The sequence below is a fragment of the Protopterus annectens genome, chromosome 2.part1 (genome assembly GCF_019279795.1).
Source record: "Protopterus annectens isolate FY-2018-M chromosome 2.part1, PAN1.0, whole genome shotgun sequence".
Classification (NCBI taxonomy): Eukaryota; Metazoa; Chordata; order Ceratodontiformes; family Protopteridae; genus Protopterus; species Protopterus annectens.
Genome location: NC_056729.1, coordinates 1587859318 through 1587879771, shown reverse-complemented (window position 1 = coordinate 1587879771; position 20454 = coordinate 1587859318). Strand labels below are relative to the sequence as shown.

General features: G+C 41.5%; 1 protein-coding gene across 6 annotated transcripts in view; it reads left to right on the top strand.

Moving 5' to 3' along the window:
• Positions 1-19121, top strand: part of KIAA2013 (KIAA2013 ortholog) — a 453720-nt gene extending 434599 nt beyond the window's left edge. For 4 of the 6 annotated variants that reach the window (XM_044063035.1, XM_044063034.1, XM_044063037.1 and 1 more), the window contains one exon: positions 17975-19121. Coding sequence is in view for 2 of the 6 variants with exons in the window: in XM_044063037.1 (XP_043918972.1) it covers positions 17975-17992 (18 nt within the window). In the remaining 4 variants the exon portion in view is untranslated. Of the gene's footprint in view, positions 1-16720; positions 16772-17974 lie in introns of those variants that run through there. The other 2 variants (XM_044063036.1, XR_006363654.1) reach the window with 2 other exon arrangements.
• Positions 19122-20454: the final 1333 nt, after the last annotated feature.

Genomic DNA, 20454 nt, shown 5'->3' with positions numbered 1-20454 from the left:
CCAAGCACTTATCAACTGACTGCCCCTTTGGGGGGAAAGATTGCTCTTCATTCAAAAAACTGGGAACTCATTACCCAGGACAAATGGATTTTAAATAGTGTTCCAGGGATACAGATTTCAGTTCCACACGTTGCCAACTCCAAGCGGGTGGCCGGACCTACCCCCAAATCAGTGGGCAGAGGCCCAAAAACAAGTACTTTCTCTCTTAAGCATGGGGGCTATTCAACTGGTACCAGAAGAGGAAAAGGGTCAAATTTCTACTAGAGACTGTTCCTGGTACCCAGAAAAGGCCATTCATGGCGTCCTATCCTGGACCATTCTGCTCTAAACACCTTCTTGGAGATTCCAAAATTCAAGATGCTGACTCACCAATTACTTCCTATACTAGGCAAAGATGCCTGGTTGACAACACTAGATTTAAAAGATGCATACCTACACATCCCAATCAGGGAATCTTGCAGAAGATACCTGCGCTTCAAAGCAGGCTTACATGCACTATCAGTTCTCTGCACTGCCCTTTGGCTTATCTACTGCACCCAGGGTATTCACAAAGTGCCCAGCTCCAGTTATTGCATTTTGCAGGCAAAGAAATATTCAAGTATACCCATACCTGGACAATTGTCTAATTCAGGCAGAAAGCCAGGACATACTTTTGAATCGTCTGGCCTTTGTACAAAGGGTTCTAACTTGTCTGGGGTACACCATAAACGAAAAGAAATCACACCTGGTACCCTGTCAACAAATGATATTCCTGGGAGCAAGCTTGAATACAACTTCCCAGATGGCCTACCTCACGCCAGAGAAACAACTTCATTTGACAACCTACTTCAAATTAATGGCCACAAAAACCCTACTAGCTGCAAGACAAATATGCAAGCCATGGGGTTCACGGCCTCCTGCATTCTTCTAGTTCCATATGCAAGACTGCATATGAGGAAACTACAGTGGTATCTAAAAAGCCTGTGGTGTCAACATTCTCAGTATCTAGAAGCAATGATTCCTATCATACCTTGCCTATGCCTAGAGTTCCTTTGGTGGGCAGAGGCCTGCCACCAAAACAAGGGACTACCCTTCACACCACCCCCTGCCGCCCAAACCATAACAGACTCATCAGACTATGCATGGGGGGCTCACCTCGCAGGGAAGTGCATTCAGGGCAAATGGAACCCAAGTCAAATGCGCCCGCATATCAATCAAAAATAAATGTTAGCTGTACAGAATGCTCTGACAGCCTTCAAGGACCACATTCTTCCAGGACAACTAATGGTAAAGATGGGCAACACCACTGTTATGTGGTACAAAAACAAGCAGGAGGATACACATTCTTACCCCCCCCCCCCCTGCAGACTAGCCATGGCATTGTGGAACACAGCCTTGAGCTACCAAGTGCACCTACAAGTTCAATTCCTGCCAGGAAAGTTAAATACACTGGTAGACGGACTAAGCAGAAACCTCATGGACCCACACGAGTGGAAACTGGAACCAAGGATTTTCAACATGTTGACAAGCAGATGGGGGAGCCCTGATATAGACCTGTTTGCCTCTTCCCAGAACTACCAATTGGACAAATTTTGCACAAGGACTCCCCACAAACAAGCCTGGAAAGTGAATGCTCTGTCTTCAGCTGGGAAAACCTATCAGTCTATGCCTTCCCCCTCTGCCTCTGCTTTCCAAAATACTACTAAAACCAAAACAGGAAAAACCAAGAATGATTTTGATTGCTCCAGACTGGCCACGCCAACACTGGTACCCCCTCCTGCGCACTGTGTCACGGTTACCTCCATGGCACCTGTTTCCGACTCCTTCCCTGTTGTCTCAGCAGGAGAACCAGATTCTGCACCCTCAGCTTCTAGCATTGAACCTTGCAGCCTGGCTAATTACATAATCTGTCATTTACCACCCCTCAGTAAACCTGTGATGGATATCATTTTAGAGGCAAGGGGGCCTAGCACTAGAAAATCCTATACTGAAAAATGGAAAAGATTCTGTGCCTGGAACAAATCTGAAAGGCTGAGCACAGCAGCGCCCAATTTACCTCAGATTTTACAATACTTAACTGAGATGCTTCACAAGGGCCTGTCTTTTTCCTCCATTAAAATCCACGCCTCAGCCATTTCAGCTCATTATAACAAAGAACCCCCCCCTCTTCTCTCACCCACTTCTCAAGCAGTTCCTCAGAGGGGCCAGAAATTTGAGACCACCCAGGAGAGCTCCGACCCTAGCCTGGGACCTTAACTTTGTCTTGGAGAAACTCACTTTACCTCCTTTCGAGCCAGCTGCTACTGCAGACTTAAAATTTCTTTCTTGGAAAACTTTCCTTTTATCAATCACTTCAGCTGGAAGGGTATCTGAATTACAGGCCCTTATGGCTGTGGAGCCTTTCATCATCTTTTATGCGGACAGGGTGCCCCTCAGAACCAATCCATCCTTCATGCCCAAGGTGGTATCCAGTGTGGCTCTTAATCAGTCCATTCATTTGCCAACTTTCTTTACCAATCCACAGAACAAAGGGGAAAGGATACTGCATTCCTTAGATGTGCACAGACAACTCAGATTCTACTTGGACAGGACTAAACCTCAAAGGAAATCTGAACAACTGCTGGTAGAATTTGCTGCAGGGGCAGAGGGGAAGGCTATTTCAAAGCAAACCATTTCTAAATGGATAGGCCATTGCATTCATTTCTGCTATAAGCACCATGGAAAACCTATCCTCCAGGGGATCAGACCTCACTCCACCAAGGCTGCATCTACCGCCTTTCTCAGAGACGTTCTTACCAGGGACATCCTAGAAGCTGCTACCTGGAGTTCTGTACATACTTTCACCAAGCATTATCATTTGCCAATTTTCTCTAAATCCAGGGCTGGCTTTGCCACTGCGATCTTGCAGGGCCTTATAGCTGGTCGTAACGCTATCTTAATTCCTCCTCCCAACCAAATGTAATGACTGCAACAGTGAAACATGAAGAACATAGTACAGCTGTGTGTACACTTACCATAAATGTAGATGTTCAAGTGTTTTCACTGTTGCAGTCCGGGTTACCCCCCTCCAGCCCCCTAACTTCTTTTGGCTATACCTCTACTTTCCTTTACTATGCTTAAAAGCCTTTTTGGTGTATTTGCTTTTTTGTTGGAGGTATATCCTTGTATTTATAGATTTAATTGCTTCCCTTTAGGGGGGCACCTGACATCTGGGGCAAGAAAAACTGATGTAATGGCGTCAGCTGCATGTTTTATACCCCTGATGACCTGACGTCATGGAAGAAGTGACAGCAACCGACACAGGACCCAAGACTTTGTCAATCAGGCCAACTGTGGGCTACCTGCAAGCAGGTAACCCAAATGTAATGACTGCAGCAGTGAATACGCTCGAACTTCTACATTTATGGTAAGTGTACACAATTGTACTATTCTAGTAAATGCATACAAACAGGAATATTGGGGCAAAGTCCCAAATGTCAGAGTTTGTACAGAAGTCTTGATGTCATAGATATTGTTTCAAAACCCAATCTCTCTTTTAGTGCATTTACTGATCTTTAATAGGTTACTGTGCAGATATAGCATAGGCAAAAGACTTCTCCCTGCAGAAGAAGCAGGACATTTTGTTTTTTAACATACATTTTCTTGCATCTTCAGAAGGCCCAGAGTTATCTTGTGATATTGTGAGGCTATTTCCATGTCTCCTCATGGCCACCTTCAAATGAAAATGCTGCTGTAGATGCTGATACCTAATTAGTCTCTGGATCACTGCTCCGTTGATAACAATGCAACTCTTGTCCAGGCTCTTCACACCACTGCTAATTGATGGGTGTGAATCTTATGAAAAGTTAATCAGGAAACTACATTAACCACACATGCCTGCAGTCTGGGAAGCAGTACCATCAGCAGCAAATGTCTCGTCATCCACAGGGAAAACCTCTAGTACAGTCAGGCAATACAGTGGATATAAAAATATACACGCCCCTGTTAAAATGCCAGGTTTTTGTGATGATAAAAAAATGAGATGACAGTAATTCATTTCAAAATGTTTCCCACCTTTAACGTGACCTATATTCTGTACAATTCAATTGAAAAAAAAAACAAATCTGTTAGGGGAAAAAATATAAAAAAAGACGTAGAATACGCTGGTTGCATAAGTGTGCGCACCCTTAAACTAATACTTTGAAGCACCTTTTGATTTAATTACAGCATTCAGTCTTCTTGGGTACACACCTGCCATCAATTAAAGAGACTCTGATTAACCCCAAATAAAGTTCAGCTGTCCTAGTAGGCTTTTCCTAACATTTACTCAGTATCGTGCTATAGCAAAAGCCATGGTTCGTAGAGAGCTTACAAAGCATCAAAGGGATCTCATTGTTGAAAGGTATCAGTCAGGAGAAGGGTACAAAAGATTTCCACCGCATTGGATATACCATGGAACACAGTGAAGACCGTCATCAAAAAGTGGAGAAAATGTGGGACAACAGTGACGTTGCAAAGAACTGGATGTCCCTCCAAAATTGATGAAAAGACGAGATGAAAACTGGTCAGGGAGGTTGCTAAGAGACCTACATCAACACTGGAGGAGCTGCAGGAATTTCTGGCAAGTACTGGTTGTGTATTACATGTGACAGCAATCTCCTGTATTCTCCATATGTCTGGACTATGGGATAGGGTTGCAAGATGGAAGCCTTTTCTTACACAGAAAAACATCCAGCCCCAGCTAAAATTTGCAAAACAATACATAGTCTCCCGAAAGCTTTTTCGGAAAATGTGTTATGGTTTGACAAGACTTTGAACTTTTTGGCCACAGTTCCAAACGGTACGCTTGGCGCAAAAACAACACTTCGCATCACCAAAAGAACACCATCCCCACGGTGAAGTATGGTGGTGACGGTATCATACTTTGCAGTTGTTTTTTTTTTCCAGCTGGAACTGGGATATTAGTCAAGGTGGAGAGAATTATGAACAGTGCCAAATACCAGTCAGTTTTTGCCCAAAACCTTCAGGCGTCTGCTAGAAAGCTAAAGATGAAGAGGAATTTCACCTTTCAGCATGACATTGACCCCAAGCATACATTGAAATTAACAAAAGAATGGCTTCTCCAGAAGAAAATTAAAGTTTTGTAATGGCCCAGCCAGAGCTCAGACTTAAATCCAATAGAAAGTCTATGGGATGACCTGAAGAGGGCTGTGCACAAAAGGTGTCCTCTCAATCTGACAGATTTAGAGTGCTTTTGCAAGGAAGAGTGGGAAATATTGCCAAGTCAAGAAAGGCCATGCTGATAGATTTCTACCTAAGAAGACTGAATGCTGTAATTAAATCAAAAGGTGCTTCAACAAATTGTACAGTTTATAGATCACATTAAAGGTGGGGAAAGTTTTGAAATGGTTTATTGTGATCTCATTTTTTTATATCACAAAAACGTGGCACTTTAACAGGGGTGTGTACACTTTTTATATCCACTGTATGTCAGTGGTATGGTAGATTAGCATATAAAGAGATACAGTCCCTTACTGCTTAAGTTGACAGGCCATGTTTCTTTTAGAATGGGCTGTGGACTATGGGTTCTCACTTATCAGTCTGGTTAGTAGGTGTAGACGCTTCTGTAGGTGCGTTTTCCAAAATGACATATTCTTGGCAACGAATGGTCGCTGTTTCCTTAGATTGCCAGTCAGATTTTCATCTTCTAGGGTTCCTCCATTAGTGGGCCTTTTTGTTTCTCCACCACTAAAGTAGCCCCCCCCCCCCCCCCCCGGCCTTCTTTCTGCATAGGGCATGGCCAGGAATTTCCACACTCTTAGCTAGATGTTTTTTTAATGTTACCTTTATGTTTTTCCCGATTACATTTTTTCCTTTTCTCTTGAATAGAGCACCTCTGATTTTGGCATGCCTGATTTTGTTGGCTGCCCTTAGATCTGATCAGTTAGTGTGCTACTGTCCTTCAGATTATTGTAGTTGATAATGGGAATTGAACTTCCACATTGCACATGGGCACTCTTTATTCCTCGTTTCCCATCCTTGAAGGATTTTTGGTTTATGTGTAGGATCTTCCAGTTCCCATAGCAGACAGTGGACCTGATCTTTGCAGTGAACATGTTTATATGCATTTTACTACAGCAAAACACTCAATCCAAGAGGTATGTGATAGCAAGTGGTTTATCATTCTTTACTGGTTAAGTGGTACAGATCATTGATCTTAGAATATTTTCATTGTTTCATTCAGGCTTTAGTTTTTTCACTGTCCACATGCATATTTTTGTCCTTCTCTGATCTTTTCAAAATGGGGAAGGTGGTTAGCTTGAAGTCTGCTCCTTTATGTGTATAAGCCTTGCATTTGCGCAAAGCTGTTCTCAGCACAAGCAGCAGTTAGCAGTGCCCTGTATAGATCCAAGCACTTTGAGGATATAATTTTCCTCAAGTAACTACTATTGCAACCATACCCAGACCCTTGCTGCTCTAGGAGTAACTAAGTTACACAATGAGCAGCATCACTTGGTTGGTTAACCTTAGACTACACAAAGTATAGTTGCCATTCCTAGATTTTGTGCTACCAGTACATTCTAGTCTAAGTAACCCATTCCTTTCACTTATAAAACTCGCAGTAAGAACCTGATAAAATGGATGGGCAGTTTCCTACGTCTCTGTAACCAGTCTGGTGGATGTGGGTATCCTGAGGCAATGTAGCAATTGTCTCACATGCACTGACAAGCACTTAATCCTGAAACAAACTACTACTGTATGTGAGAGATGTAGTTAGAAAATGGAGGCAAGACTCACATACAGACAAGTCAAATACCAAATTGGTTGTCAGCATGCACACTACTTCCCTCACTAAATAAGGATTTGATACATAAACCCACATATGCGGAGGTACTCACCAGTAACTTATTAAAATCTCGGAGGCTTCCTAAACACTGCCTTCAGAAACCTTGTATACATGTAACAAAGGAAACAACCAACACAGCACATAACACACATCAGTTTTTCAACAAATAAGCCTTTAAGGTGAAACACCCTAACATATGGTTCATAGTAGACTCCGTAGTGAGACACACACTGATATCACCCTCACCAGGCTGTATAAAAGGAAGGTTACGGTTAGCTGCCTATCAGGTGCCAGGATCCGTCACATCACAGAAGCACTCAAGTTACTCGGCCACAAGTACCAGTATGACTGTCAGTAGTCCATGTGGGTGTAAATGACCTGAGACATACCTCCCTGGACTATATAAAGAGAGACTTGATTGAGTTCTCAGATTGTGTGTCACACGTATGTATAAGCCTAGCCTTGAGCAGCATTCTACCGTCACCAAGGATGATGCCACAATACAAACAAAAAATGATTGACTAACGGTTAACTTTTGGTGTCCGTCCAAGGGGATCCAGTATTTGTCAGCCTGGGGGGTATGATGAACAGACCATGCTGTTTTGTCAGAGATGGTCTGCATCTGTCTCCTCTAGGCTTTCTGATACTGGCAAAGACATTACCCTCCCCTGTAATGCCTTTTTTAGGCAGTGTCAAAGTGACCAAGATCCCAGAGTAGCAAAATCTTCTCTTGATAAGCAAAACAACTTGTGACTTGATAAGCAAAAGGAACTGCTGCGGAATGCTAGGAATCTAAACAAAAAACTACACTCTCTAGAACCACTCCTCACTTTGGAATATGCTGACATCTGTGCAGTCACTGAGACATGGTTCAGAGCCATAGAAAGCACCTTGGCTTTGCAAGGCTACAACGCCTTCCATACATTCAGACCACCAACTGAGCAAGAAAGAACCAAAGTAGGAATTACCTCCATCTTCATAAAGGATAAGTACATCTCAAGACTGGTCAAACAGTACGAGTCTCTCAAGCTACTCTGTGTCCAACTAATCGTAGACAAAATCTCCTACCACATCATCGCTAGCTATAGGCCCCCCACCACAAACTAGGAAAAACATACCTATATGTACTGGAATCACTCACCATGCAGCCCAATACCTTACTCATGGGTGATTTTTAATTATCCTACCATTGACTGGGGACCCTACATGACCACTAACATGCAGATGTTCTTGAACTTTGTCACTGCAAATGCTCTGGAAAGGCTGGTTGGCACACCCACTAGGGACTCAAATATCTTGGACGTAGTAATCATTAATGTCCTCTTTGATAAGACTGGAACGCAGAATGGTCTCCTTTGAAATAAATATAAGGCCAGATGCCCCATCAAGCTCAAAAATGCTAAAGAATTTCTCCAATACAAATTACCTTCTTCTAATCAATGACTTAAAGAAATTTCAAAGCTCCCGAACCCAGAAAACACAATCCTATGCAAAAGTGTACACCAATGCCCTGTACAGCCACTTAAGCAGTTGTATAGAATCAGCAGTACTGGACCGGATTAAACCCAGGTCTCAGGCCACCCTAGTGGATCCCACATATAAACAGACTATACAACAAAAGAAAGAAACTAATATACAAAAATAAGAACAGGCTCTGCAGGAAGTAGTAGTCCCTCAGTAGTCAACAAGTCAGAGATCTAGTCAAGTCCTCAAAAGCAAATTATGAAGCAAAAATAGCCTCTCTAGCTAAAATCACAAAGCATTTTTTAACTATTTCCAAATTCTTAAGGGAAATAGCTAGCTATGCGCAGAGCTGGTTGTGGATGGCACCACCCATACCCAACCAGAGGAAATAGTCAACCTCCTAGGTGACACATTTGGATCAAACTTCAGCCCACTGTCCCCAGTGGTCGTCCTTCAAAGTGTTTCTGCCCCCATTCCATAGCCTATTATCTCAAGAGAGCATGATATCTCTGCACTCTCTAATGCTAAAAACATTGCATCAGTGGGCCCTGACAACATCCCAGGTTGCTTTTTAAATAACTTGAAACATGACCTAACAGACTCACTTGTATCCCTATTTAACTACAGCCTCTAGACAGGCTATGTTCTGGCAGAATAGAGGACAGCAACACTCATCCCTCTGCACAAAAAAGGACCATCAACCAACCCAGGGAATTATAGACCCATAAGTCTGACTAGCCTCATCTGTAAGGTTATGGAGAGAGAGTCATCATTCACCCTATCATCAAGGACATAGGTTCATAGGTAGGTACTAGGCTATCGGCCCGAGGGCCTACGTAAGCCTAGCCAACAAGGTTCCCTGACTTACGCCACCTAAGAAAGTTATTTTCCAGTGCCACTGTCGAGCAGGCACACAAGTTATCCCCGGGGTGCATCTCCTATTTCCCATCCACTCTTCAAGATTTTTCTTGAAGAGTGCTAATGAAGAACTTTGCTTGACATAGATGGGTCACCTGTTCCAGAGTATGGGAAGTCTCTGGTACAGGAATCTATCCCTCCAGCATGTCCTGTTTATTGTGGTGACAAGGTTTAGGTCCCTAGAGCATGTAGCTCTGAGGGATTGGGATTTCTTTAGGTGCAGCATGTCCAACAGCTCTGGGTTTGACATAGCTTTATATGTTAGGCAGAGATCACCTCTTAGAAGGCAATATGCTATGGAGTGAAGCTGGAGTTTTTTGAGACGGTCAGTGTAGGGCATCTGTTTGAGGCCAGTAATCCTCTTTGTGAGGTACTTCTGTGGCGTTTCCAGCTGCTGCAGATGTCTTGTGAGGTACATTCCAAAAGGGGTGTTGTACTCTATAATGGGTCTAATGAATGTTGAGTAGTGGGGAACAATGGCTTATTTTTTTCCTGGATGAGGACCCTTTTATGATGAGGTGTGCCACGTAGAAGGACTTCTGACTACTGTGGCGATGTGACTATCAAAGGACAGACTACTGTCCACCTGGGTCCCAAGGTCTCTTATCACACATTCGGTGTTAAGTAGACTGCTGTGTCTGTAGTAGTTCATGGGTACAGAGTTTTTAGCAAAGGGGATGACAATGCACTTTGGCATTGAGCTTGAGGCCATGGCTCTGACACCAGGCATCTGTCTCAGTGAGGCTCTTCTGTAGGATTTCCACATCATTTGGGGACTCTACTATGGCTTCTAGTTTGCAGTCATCTGAGAACTTTGTTAGCCAGAGGCCTTCTGTGTTAGCCTGAACTTCAGAGAAGTAGATGCCAAACAGGAGAGGTCCCAGGACTGAACCCTGTGGTACTCCACTTGTCACTGGTTTGAAGTCAGATTTGGAGTGTGCAACATTTACAGTGTGGGTTCTGTCAGTGAGCCAGTTGGCAACCCATCTTGTGACTTGGGGATTTATACCTAGTTTAGTGAGTTTTGCTAAAATTGCGAGGTCATGATAGGCTGTGTGAACCACCTTACCCTCATCTACGGCTTTGGTGATTGCCTCAAAGAAGTCGATCAGGTTCAGGAGGCATGATCTGCCTTTCACAAACCCGAACTGGGTGGGATCCAGAGTTTGGATGTTACCAATGTCTTTATGAGTTCCATGATGATACGTTCCATGGCCTTGCAGACCCGGCTCGTCAGGCTAATAGGGTGATAGTTCCCGGGATCAGTGGTGGCTCCCCCTTTGTGGAGTCTGATAACTGTTGCTGTACGCCATTCAATGGGCACAAAGCCTGATATGAGGGTATGACTGAACATGGTGCTCAGATGGGGAGCCAGTTCGTTCTGAAGTTCGTGTAAAATGCAGCCTAGGATGTTGTCCGGTCCCATGGGTGCGGTGTTTTTGGCTTTAGAGAGTGCATCTTTTACCTGCGTAGTTGTGATTACAGGGACTCTGCATTCTTACTGTATAGATATGGGCCTTTTGGGGGGGGGGGGGGTAAAGTTAGCACTGAACCTGTCTGCCAAAATTGGTTCTGTAATTTTCGTGCCGTTGTGCTGTAACTCAGAGCAGATCTGGGTGTTGCCATTCAGATTCTTGACATAGTTATAAAATGCTTTGTGGTTGGCCTTGGAATCGGTGACTATTTTGTTTTCGTAGCTAGCTTTAGATGATCTTATAAGGGATCACAGTTTCTTACTGAGGCTGACCAGGGAGCTCCTCCACTCATGGAATTTTACTCTCTTTTGCAACAATTTCTTCCTTCTGTTGTACAGTTTCTTTATGACAGGGGACCACCAGATTGGCTTCCTTTTTTTTGGAGGATGGCATCTTGGTTCTCTTTGGGATAGCACAATCCATGCACTCGTGTAAGTGCTTATAGAGTGCATTTGTGTAGGATTCAGCAGTCATAACTGTGTTGTGCATCTGCGTGGGTGTCATGAAGTTCACCACTTCTGTCTTAAGAAGCATGAAGTTGGCTGTGAAGAAATTTTTTATTGTGGTTTCCTTAATGGGGGGTGGGGGTGGGACGTGGATATCAAGGGTGATTAGCTTATGGTCGGATCGGACCAACGAGGAGTTGACTTCAGGTGTGGAACACTGGTCGCTCATGTTGATAATGACTAGGTCTAGGATATTGTTGCCTGTGGTGGGGGTGTGGATAAGTTGATCCAGGGCATTGGACTTTACGAATTCCAGAAAGCGTTGTGTGAAGGAGTTGGTGCACGAGTAGTTTTCCCAGTTAATGGTGGGGTAGTTGAAATCGCCCATTATTAGGGTGTTTGGTTGAACCCTAATATTTTCCAGTACATCAAGAAAAGAGGAGTGGGAATCCTGGGGCATGGTGGGGGATCTGTAGCAAGCTACAATTTGGGTTGCAGTTTTGCCCAGAGTTAGTTGCACTTGGATAACCTCGGATGCATTATGCTGAGCAACTAGCCTGGAGGTGTGGATATCCTTAACGAATATGGACACACCTCCACCTTTGGTGTTCCGGTCCAGGTTACATGGCCGAAAAGTATGGTATAAGTTATAGCCTGGTAGTGCAGGGGTGCTCTCTGGAGCTTTGAACCAGGTCTCAGTCACTGCACAGATGTCAATGTTCTCCATTTTAAGGAGTGCCTCGAGTGAGTGCATTTTGAGATTTAGACTTCTAGCATTGAGTAGCATTACCCTCAGTTTTTGCTTACCTGTTCCTGTTACAGTAGTGAGTTTGTCATTTGAACCTTGCCTAAAAAAGGCACTATAGGGGTAGCAAGAGCCTTAGCCAGTGTCCGGAATCCTAGGGGAGACAGGTGCAGGCCATCTCTGGCAAAGCACTGTGTCATCCCAAACAGACAGGTACTGGATCCCCTTAGAATGACACCAGAAGCTTAGCCAATTGTTGAAGTCAATCATTTTGTCCTTGTACTGCGTTATCATTCTGGGCGATTGCAGAATGCTACTCAGGGCTAGGGTCATACCTGCCTGGGCTAGAAGATCGGAGAGCTCTTCTATGTATACTCTTCCATATATAGGTATTCTCCAGACTCTCGAACCATCGCAATTCAGATTCTTTAAGGATAGATAATGTCTGTGAAGTCTGGTTGACTTCTTCGATTAGGTCAGCAAGGCAATGTATGAAGGAAAGACTGTGCATACCTTATACCTTGATCTGGCAAAGACATTTGACACAATTCCCTTCTTCGATATTGTAGAGAAATGCTCTCAAGTAGGCATAAACCCCTATGTCACCAGGTGGGTAGTCAAATAGCTCGCCAACAGGACACACACGGTCAGTGTGAGTGAATTCACCTCTAACAAGAAGCTAGTCACCAGTGTGCTAGGCCCTCTACTGTTAGGAATTTATTTCTGAGAAGTCAAGGGAAATTTAGATGGCCTTTGGCTGACCATGTTGATGGCTGACTGCAAACTGGGGCCAATCACTGAATCCCCGAACGATAATAATATACTGCAGAAATGATTAGTGCAGGCAAATGATTTGTGCCAAATCTATGATTTGAAACTAAATGCAAAAAATGCATAATTATTCCAGCTAATTACAGTGTAGACAGCACCTCCTTGAGAGTAGACCCAAAATAGTATGTGATCTGGGTACTTAGGCTGAAAGTAATCTGAACTTTCGACCACCATGTGTCAAAATTGGTGATGAAGTCCTTGGCACAACTCATAAGTAAGGGGAGGGCATCCAGATCAAAGTATGTTGTTGTTCCATTCTGCTTGTCCCTCATCAGACCATTGAGTACACTGCACCCTTTTGCATGTACCTCACCAGACATTTGCAACACTTGAAGCGACCCCAGAGGTTTTTCACCAAGAAGATACAGGGTATGAAAAACAAGTCCTACATGGAAACATTGTAAGTTCTATCACTGTATTCTGTCTCCTACAGGCTGCTAAGGGGCAGTCTGTGTCTGGTTTACAAGGCCGTCTCCAGCTCGGTCCTGATGGAATTGTTGCACGCTTGTAAATCAAGCTGCACAAAGGTCACTTATTCCAGGGATCTTAACCTAGTCTCTGACGTGCATAAATCATGTTGGAGAGAGAGAGATACGTCTCTGAGACTACCCCTTCTCTGAATAAGCTTCCCTTTCACATGAAGCAAAGTCCTTCCCTGACCCTCAAGTGCATCCTACATCAGTGGGACAGGTAATCGTAAGTTTACTCCTCAGGTGGCACCCATATCCCTCTTGGACAGAGGCACTAGGTATTAAACACCATAGCACAGGCTCATAGCTCTGTGAAATTCATTCACCTAGCTATTGAAAATTGGGAAATTTGGGATAAATATGGCTAGGCTTGTAAGAGCTCTTGGGTTGTTAGCCTAGTAATCTCTTGTAAACCTAGGATATTCCTTTGCATCCCTCAACAGCTGCAAAACACTTTTAGAAGCTGTTTTCCAGCTTAAACTCCCAGTTAGATCTCCTTTAATTTATTTATTCAGATGTGTTTATTGGGGTAAAACACTGGTCAATGACCAAATGGATTACATTATAACGTAACTAAACTTTATACAGTATACAAATAGTGATTTTGATTTATAAGTAAGCATAGAAAATCTGACAAACCATACATACCTAGAAGATCTCACAGGCCCCTGCTTGTAATTTTTCTTCTCCTAAGCCCCTACTTACTCTTAAGTGTACCAGAACTTGTCGGAGATTAGGAATGCATGACTAGCTTAAAAAGGCCCTGTGGTTGTTAGCCTAGTAAACACCCGTTAACCTAAATGAATGTACAGCCGTGTAAGTAGAATAGAAAAGGGAGAACAGAGTTAAAGCAGGCTGAGTTGAAGTGATGAAGATATGATTAGCAGTAACTAGGTTACAAAAGCTAACAAGAGGCCATTAAGGTGAAAGAGGGAACTAGATTTTGCAGAGTAGGTTTACAGCAGTAATGGCATGGTAAAATGAATCATGGTTTAGGACAAAATGACTTAAGGTAGAATCAGGTATGTGGGTAGTAAAGGTACTACACAGTTGGAGATATTGGTTTAGGTGACATCCTTTACATTAATAGTTGCATTCAAACTGTTTTAGTAAGCATTGTTTGAATTGTAGCCCGACCAGGTTAGGTAATAGTTTGTGTGATCACATAAATCAGGAGAAAGTGACTGACCTAGTTTTGTAGCCAGTATGGAAAAAGAATGACTAGTAGAGTTCAGTCTGAGAGAAGGTGGTTGTAGCAAAAGACAAGCTCTGGCCTGGTTTTCTTAGGTTATAGGTTTGAGTGGCAGTAAAATGTTTGGGAGAGAGAGCAGAGGAGTCTAATTTGACTATTTTGAAAAGTAAGGAACCAAGATGAAGGTTTGACTAGGCTTATACTGGAAGCCACTTAGCCTTTGAAAGAGTAAGGCAGTGGTGTTCATTCCATGGTGACTTAGATGTGAATTAACATATTTTATTGGAGAGGGTCTGAAGGTTGGCAGTATTTTTGACATAAGCTAATGCAAAAAATAAGAAGGATGCCTTTTCCTGTAGTAGTCCTTGCTGAATGCGAGAAAAACTGAGATTTTCTTTGCCCAGAAGAGTAAGTAGACTGCTGGTCTTGGCTTTCAACTTCTCTGTCTGCTCATAGTTTAGTATCTAAAGGAGGAGTTGATTTCAGTGCAGTTGTTGTCACAGTCAAGGATGCGAAAGGATTGGGGGATATGGATAATTGTTTATGGGTGCCAGGTAATATAGACTTTGTTTTTGTACTGAAATAACTTACTCCACCCACTTTGAACCTACTAGTTCAGCTGAAGTCAGAAGTGGCCTCTGTCCAGAACCTAAATCAGTCCTTCCCAACTACTGGTTTTATTCTGTGCTTAGTTGAAAGTGATTTAATGTATTCTGCATACAGTAGCTTTGGCAAAGTAAAGATCAGTAATTTTCTGTTTCATCACCAAGAACTGAACTTGGAGAAAAATGCCAAAACTTTGCTTCTCAAAGTGGATGGGTGAGCGTAGCCTCCTGTTATGATAAAAACAGCATATCCACTGGATCAGTCTTTGCGGTCAGATTGTAAAAGGCTGGTTCCATCTCCATAGCATTTTTTGAAAATAAAGTGAATGCTGTTTGTGAAATGGCTTCATGTTCAGTCTGGCATACCTTTGGATTGAGATTAGGATGCTGTCTCCAAATCCTAAACTTTCTTTTCCAAAGTTCTTTTGAGCAGTACACTGCCTGATGCCAACAGCCAGAAAATTGGTCTGGAGAGCTGTTTGGAATTTTGTGCCATTAGTGTTCCTGCTGCCAGTTTGTGGCACCATTACCTTGGATCGCTGAAACATGTTGATAGCAGGAAGGGTCCTCTTTCCAATCCTTGCTTCATATCCTTACAGATGTATTTTTTTGCAAATGTATTATCTGCTCGGTCTTTCTTGCTGAAGGCCTTGTGCTTTCTGTCTTTCGTTCCCTTTTTAGATTACCTTTTTAGGCTCATTCAGATAGCTTTGGGCAATAACTGGATAAGTCAGGAAAGAAAACACAAATTAGGGAGCTCTTTTTTTAGCCAAATTTGAATGTTGAGAGAAGAGCTTCTGCTGAGCCAACTTGTAAAGCATATGAATGATTCCCAGGGCTTCCACTGCTGGTGTCATTTGATATATGCATTGTTATGGTGAGTTCCTTGCACATCTGTTTTCTTCACTATAAAAGAGTAAGAGTACATGCTTCTAAGGACACGAAAACCCACTTTCATGAGCACGTATACCTTTATTGCACTTTAGGAGTATTACTAACAGCAGGCATCCTTATTCACAGTCGTCTGTACTTAGAGAATCTGATGTTTCTTGTACGTGATGTGATTTTTCACCAATGTATGTTAACTTTTAGCATTTTCATTTTGAAAAACATGTATGTCAACAATGTGTTTTTGGAGCTTATGCTTTGTCCATGTCACCAGTTTGTAAGGCTGGTAAAATGAGCTTTGGCAGTTATATTATTTATCCTTTCAAAGTTAAGTCAGTGTATATTTTCTATAACATTTTGGCTTGTCCTTTAGAATTAAGGTAACTGGAATATGATTTCTTTAGCATTTTGGGAGCTTTATAACCCTTTAGCATTCAGGAGTCATCTTAGATTAACTTTCACTGTCTCACTCTTTTTCGGAACTGCTGTGAAGTTGTACTTCAGGGATGAAAGTATTAACTAGCGTTTGGAAGGGTTTAGTTTTTTGACCATGTGATTCTTTTCTGCAGCATATGTAATCCTCAGCCAGTGAAGTTCATTGACAGAAGTGTGCTTCACCACTACTGCATGACTGTGACAGATGGGTCCAGTAATTGTCATCCCCACCCAAAAAAAGTTGCAAACTGTAGATGTGTTCTTAACAGAGAACCCAGATAAATTTTACTGCTTTCCTGATCATTTTGTAGTGGTACAATTGTTAATGTTTTATGCTACCCTTAAATGTTGCATCGTGCCTCATTTTACACCCTAATTTGAACTGTCACCATGGCATTCCAGCATCTGATACTGTATCTGGTAATGAATTTCATTTTCTTTCTTAGGGGAATGGGAGAGTTGAACACTTACAGATGTACAGGGTGTGAAATTCTAAGGTTGGTCTGTGTTTCTGCACTGTATCACATTTGGATCACATGCTGCATCGCATCCATTAGCCAAGCAAGTTTTGTGTGTTTTGTGGCTTGCCTAACACTTGTTTGTCTTGTCAGCTAATAACTAAGCATTATTCCATTTTTGCTTGTGACAGTACCTAGATTTAACAGTTAACTCAGGTTGTGGGTTCTGGTTCTCACAGTGTGAGGTTGTTGCAGCCATATGACTGCTTTTTGTCTTGGAATTAATTTCTTACTCCAATGTTTATAACAATTTACACAGGGTTGTTTTACTGTTTTTTTATTTGGTTTTAACACTAAATAAACAAGACAGTCATAAAACAAACAACTGTTTACATAGGTCCACAGCTGATCAATATATCAACAGTTAATATTTTTCAAGCAAGTACTGAAAGTTTAAGCCAAGATTTATATGAGGGTGTTTTACTTTTGGTTGGGAGACGCAGAAGAATGCAAGATACTGTCTGAGTTCTGCATTACTTAATGTTAGTATTACATTTCAGTTTTAAGTGAAAGTTACCTTTCATTGTAAACTGTCCTGCACAGACTTCTGGTAACACTGACTTTTAATATACTTCAAGTAATGTCTTGAACATTTGTGTCTTCTAACAAGTATGCAAAATTGAATGCCGTTATTCTGCTAAGTGGGTGTCCCACTGGTGAGCAGGCATAAGTTAGGAATTGTGAGTGAGCTAGTTAAGTTATCACCATGACAATGAATGAACATGCATAAAAGCAGAGCTTTGCACATTTGTGTGTGTTAAGTCCATTATGCTAAAGTAGCACCCATTTCATGGCCCATAAACACTGCTTATTCCTGTGGAAGTTTTTTTCCTTTCTTGCCATTGTTTTTCAAGGTTCAGTGAAGAAGTTTATTTGTGTAAATTGTATTGTTTTTGTTTAGGACTGTCTACTTGCAACACCTGAAGCTGTGTCTTTACATTTGCTAAATAAAGCTTATATTTTTGAGGGAGCTTGCATTCCAAGCTTTTCCATTTTGCCTTTTATTATTTACCTTTTCTTTAACATGCATGCACTCCAAAGGTGATGAGTAGTAGTACTGTGCAGACCAACATAATGATTTTACTTTTTCTCATATAGGTAATTTGTTATGCTTTTCAAAATTTTTATCATCACTGTAACATGATTGTAGAGTAACAGACTTTTTTTCTTTTGACTGTACAGGAGGATCCAAGTGTCTGAGGTAGAGAACGCAAAGGTAACCTGTTATTTCTACGCTGCCTTTGCCTTAATCTGCAAGAAGATGGACACGTTCCAGACTTACAGCAGTGAATTCTGATTTGAGGATGTTAGAGTGATGTTTAAAGTGGGAGTTCTTGCAGAAATAATATCAGCCTCTGTAGATGGAATATTTTGACTTGCTTTAGCTAGTGCAGAAGCTCCCTACCTCGCCTGGAAGCTAGACAAGTAGCAATCACAGGTAGAAAAGACAAATTTCAGAATGCTTTATGTAAACAATGGGAGGATGGCATTGTTACATACGCTATGAGCTTTCTTAACCCTAATCACTTAAATGCTGTTTGACTTAAAAATTTGCAAAATGGCATGGAACTTAATAAACTGTTTACATTTATTGCTTTAGGATTTGAATGAAGTTTCATAGTTAATGAATGTCAAGCAGTGTAAAGGAACAACATTCTTATTCAGATAGACATGGATTTTAGTAGAATATTTGTGTGGGAACATAATTCCAGCAGTCAGTTGTGCTATCAAACAGCAGACAATGGGGAACATAATGTTTAGTTGCTGTACTGAAAGTAATGTCCCACTATGTTAAAGCTTTATTTGCTTCAGTTTTTAAAGACTGTTTCAGTAGGCAGTGCAGTAATACAGGACACATCCTTAATTATTGCAATAAGTCAGACTATTTCAAAAATTGTTTCTGGGTGTATTTAAAAGTCTTTGCTTGCTCCCATAAATGCATATTAGCATATGAAACATTTTCCCCCCTGGACCTAGTGAACATTGTAGTGCTTTCCATTAGAAAGCCTACTAAACCTGTTGAAAGCATCCATTTCATACATTGCATCACTCTGAAATTATTGTTTGTGTTTTATGGGAATTTTGTTATTACTGAGACATGTTTGTTTGCTGTAAATTACAGTACGATTTGCATTCAATGATATACTAATCTTTTGAGTTTGTTAGGATGATTTTGAAGGCTGGATTTGTTGAAACTATTCTCTATTGCTGTTATGGGTGGAGCTGCTTGTCATGTCTTTCTTTACATAAGACTACTAAAGTTGAGTCAAAATGAAAGTTCTGAGTTTTAAAGCCTTTGTATACAGAGTAAACTTTTTGATTTCAACTAGTCATGTGTCTGTTTTGTTTTCATTCTTATTAAAGCTTTTAATGGTAAGAGACTGGATTCTTATTTAGTTCAGGCTTATTTTTCCCTGATCCAGTTATAGTCTAAATGTAGAGTAAACACAACAGAGTTACTGAGTATATGGTCTGATGTCCATATGGTCTGCATTACCTTTCCATCACTTAGCACAAAAATCTGGACAAAGCCAGAAATAATGGGAGTTCAAAAATCCCAAAACAGGGATAAACTTATGATATGATGTTGTCCTACCCTCGCCTTCATTCTCTATTGGTTGGGTTGGGTTCGGAACAATCCTCTGTTCAAACTCTACCTTATACAAAAGGTCTAGGTCTTCAACTAGCTCGTGGCTTACACCCTATCCCATGATGCTCTAGGAAACTCCCCAGATCTCATTTGCTGCTAAACAAGATCTGGTGCTTCAAACTGGCTGTGGCTAAGTTTCTTCCCTTCAATCGTTTTTTCATACAAAATTTAATATGTCTTTCCCCTTTGGGATTACATAGTTAATAGTTTAGCTTAGTTTAATTGGTTAACCCATTTTAACAGTTTTTTAGCTGTGTTCGTTACCTTGCTGTTTTACTGTTGGCCGTCGTTCATCTCAAGGCCTATTTTTTCTACCCTATCCTGGCTTTCCTCAGCGTGTGTTTAAAATAATTTTTTACAGGCTCGTTGTTTAGAGCTGTTTAATTTTGAGTGTTTATACTTAATTAAATTAGATATTTAACTTAGGGGGCTGTTTTAGCCCAGTTTATGTAGAGTGCTTTTTTCTGTTAGTGTGTGCGTGTTTCGATAATTCTCCTTTAGCTCTTCCCTTTTTGAAGAGCTATTTTATTTAGTTGTTTCTCTTAATTAAGCTAGCTCGTTTAACTTAGAGGGCTGCTTAACCCAGTTAAATTAGAGGGTTTTTCCCTTGCCGTGTGCATTAGTTAATTCCTGTTAAGTAAACTGGTTGACCTAACTGGTGGATTTGTCCTATTACCTGAGCTAGCTCGTTTAAGTTGGAGGGCTTTTCCGTGTGTGTGTGTGTGTGTGTGTGTGTGTGTGTGTGTGTGTGTGAGAGAGATATATTTTTTTCTGTTAAATAGGCTTGTTAAAAAAAAAAAAAAAGTTTGTTTTTGGCGTTTCCTCCATCCATTAAGTTAGCTCGTTTTAGTTAGAGGGCTGCTTAACCCATTTAAATTAGAGGGCTTTTCCCTTAGTGTTTTCTATATACATAGTAGTTGTGGTGCTAACTTGTGTTTTGCTGTTATGTCAAAATAGCCTAAAGATACTAAATCCTCGGGATTTAAAAAAATGTTCAAAGTGCAGTGTGTGT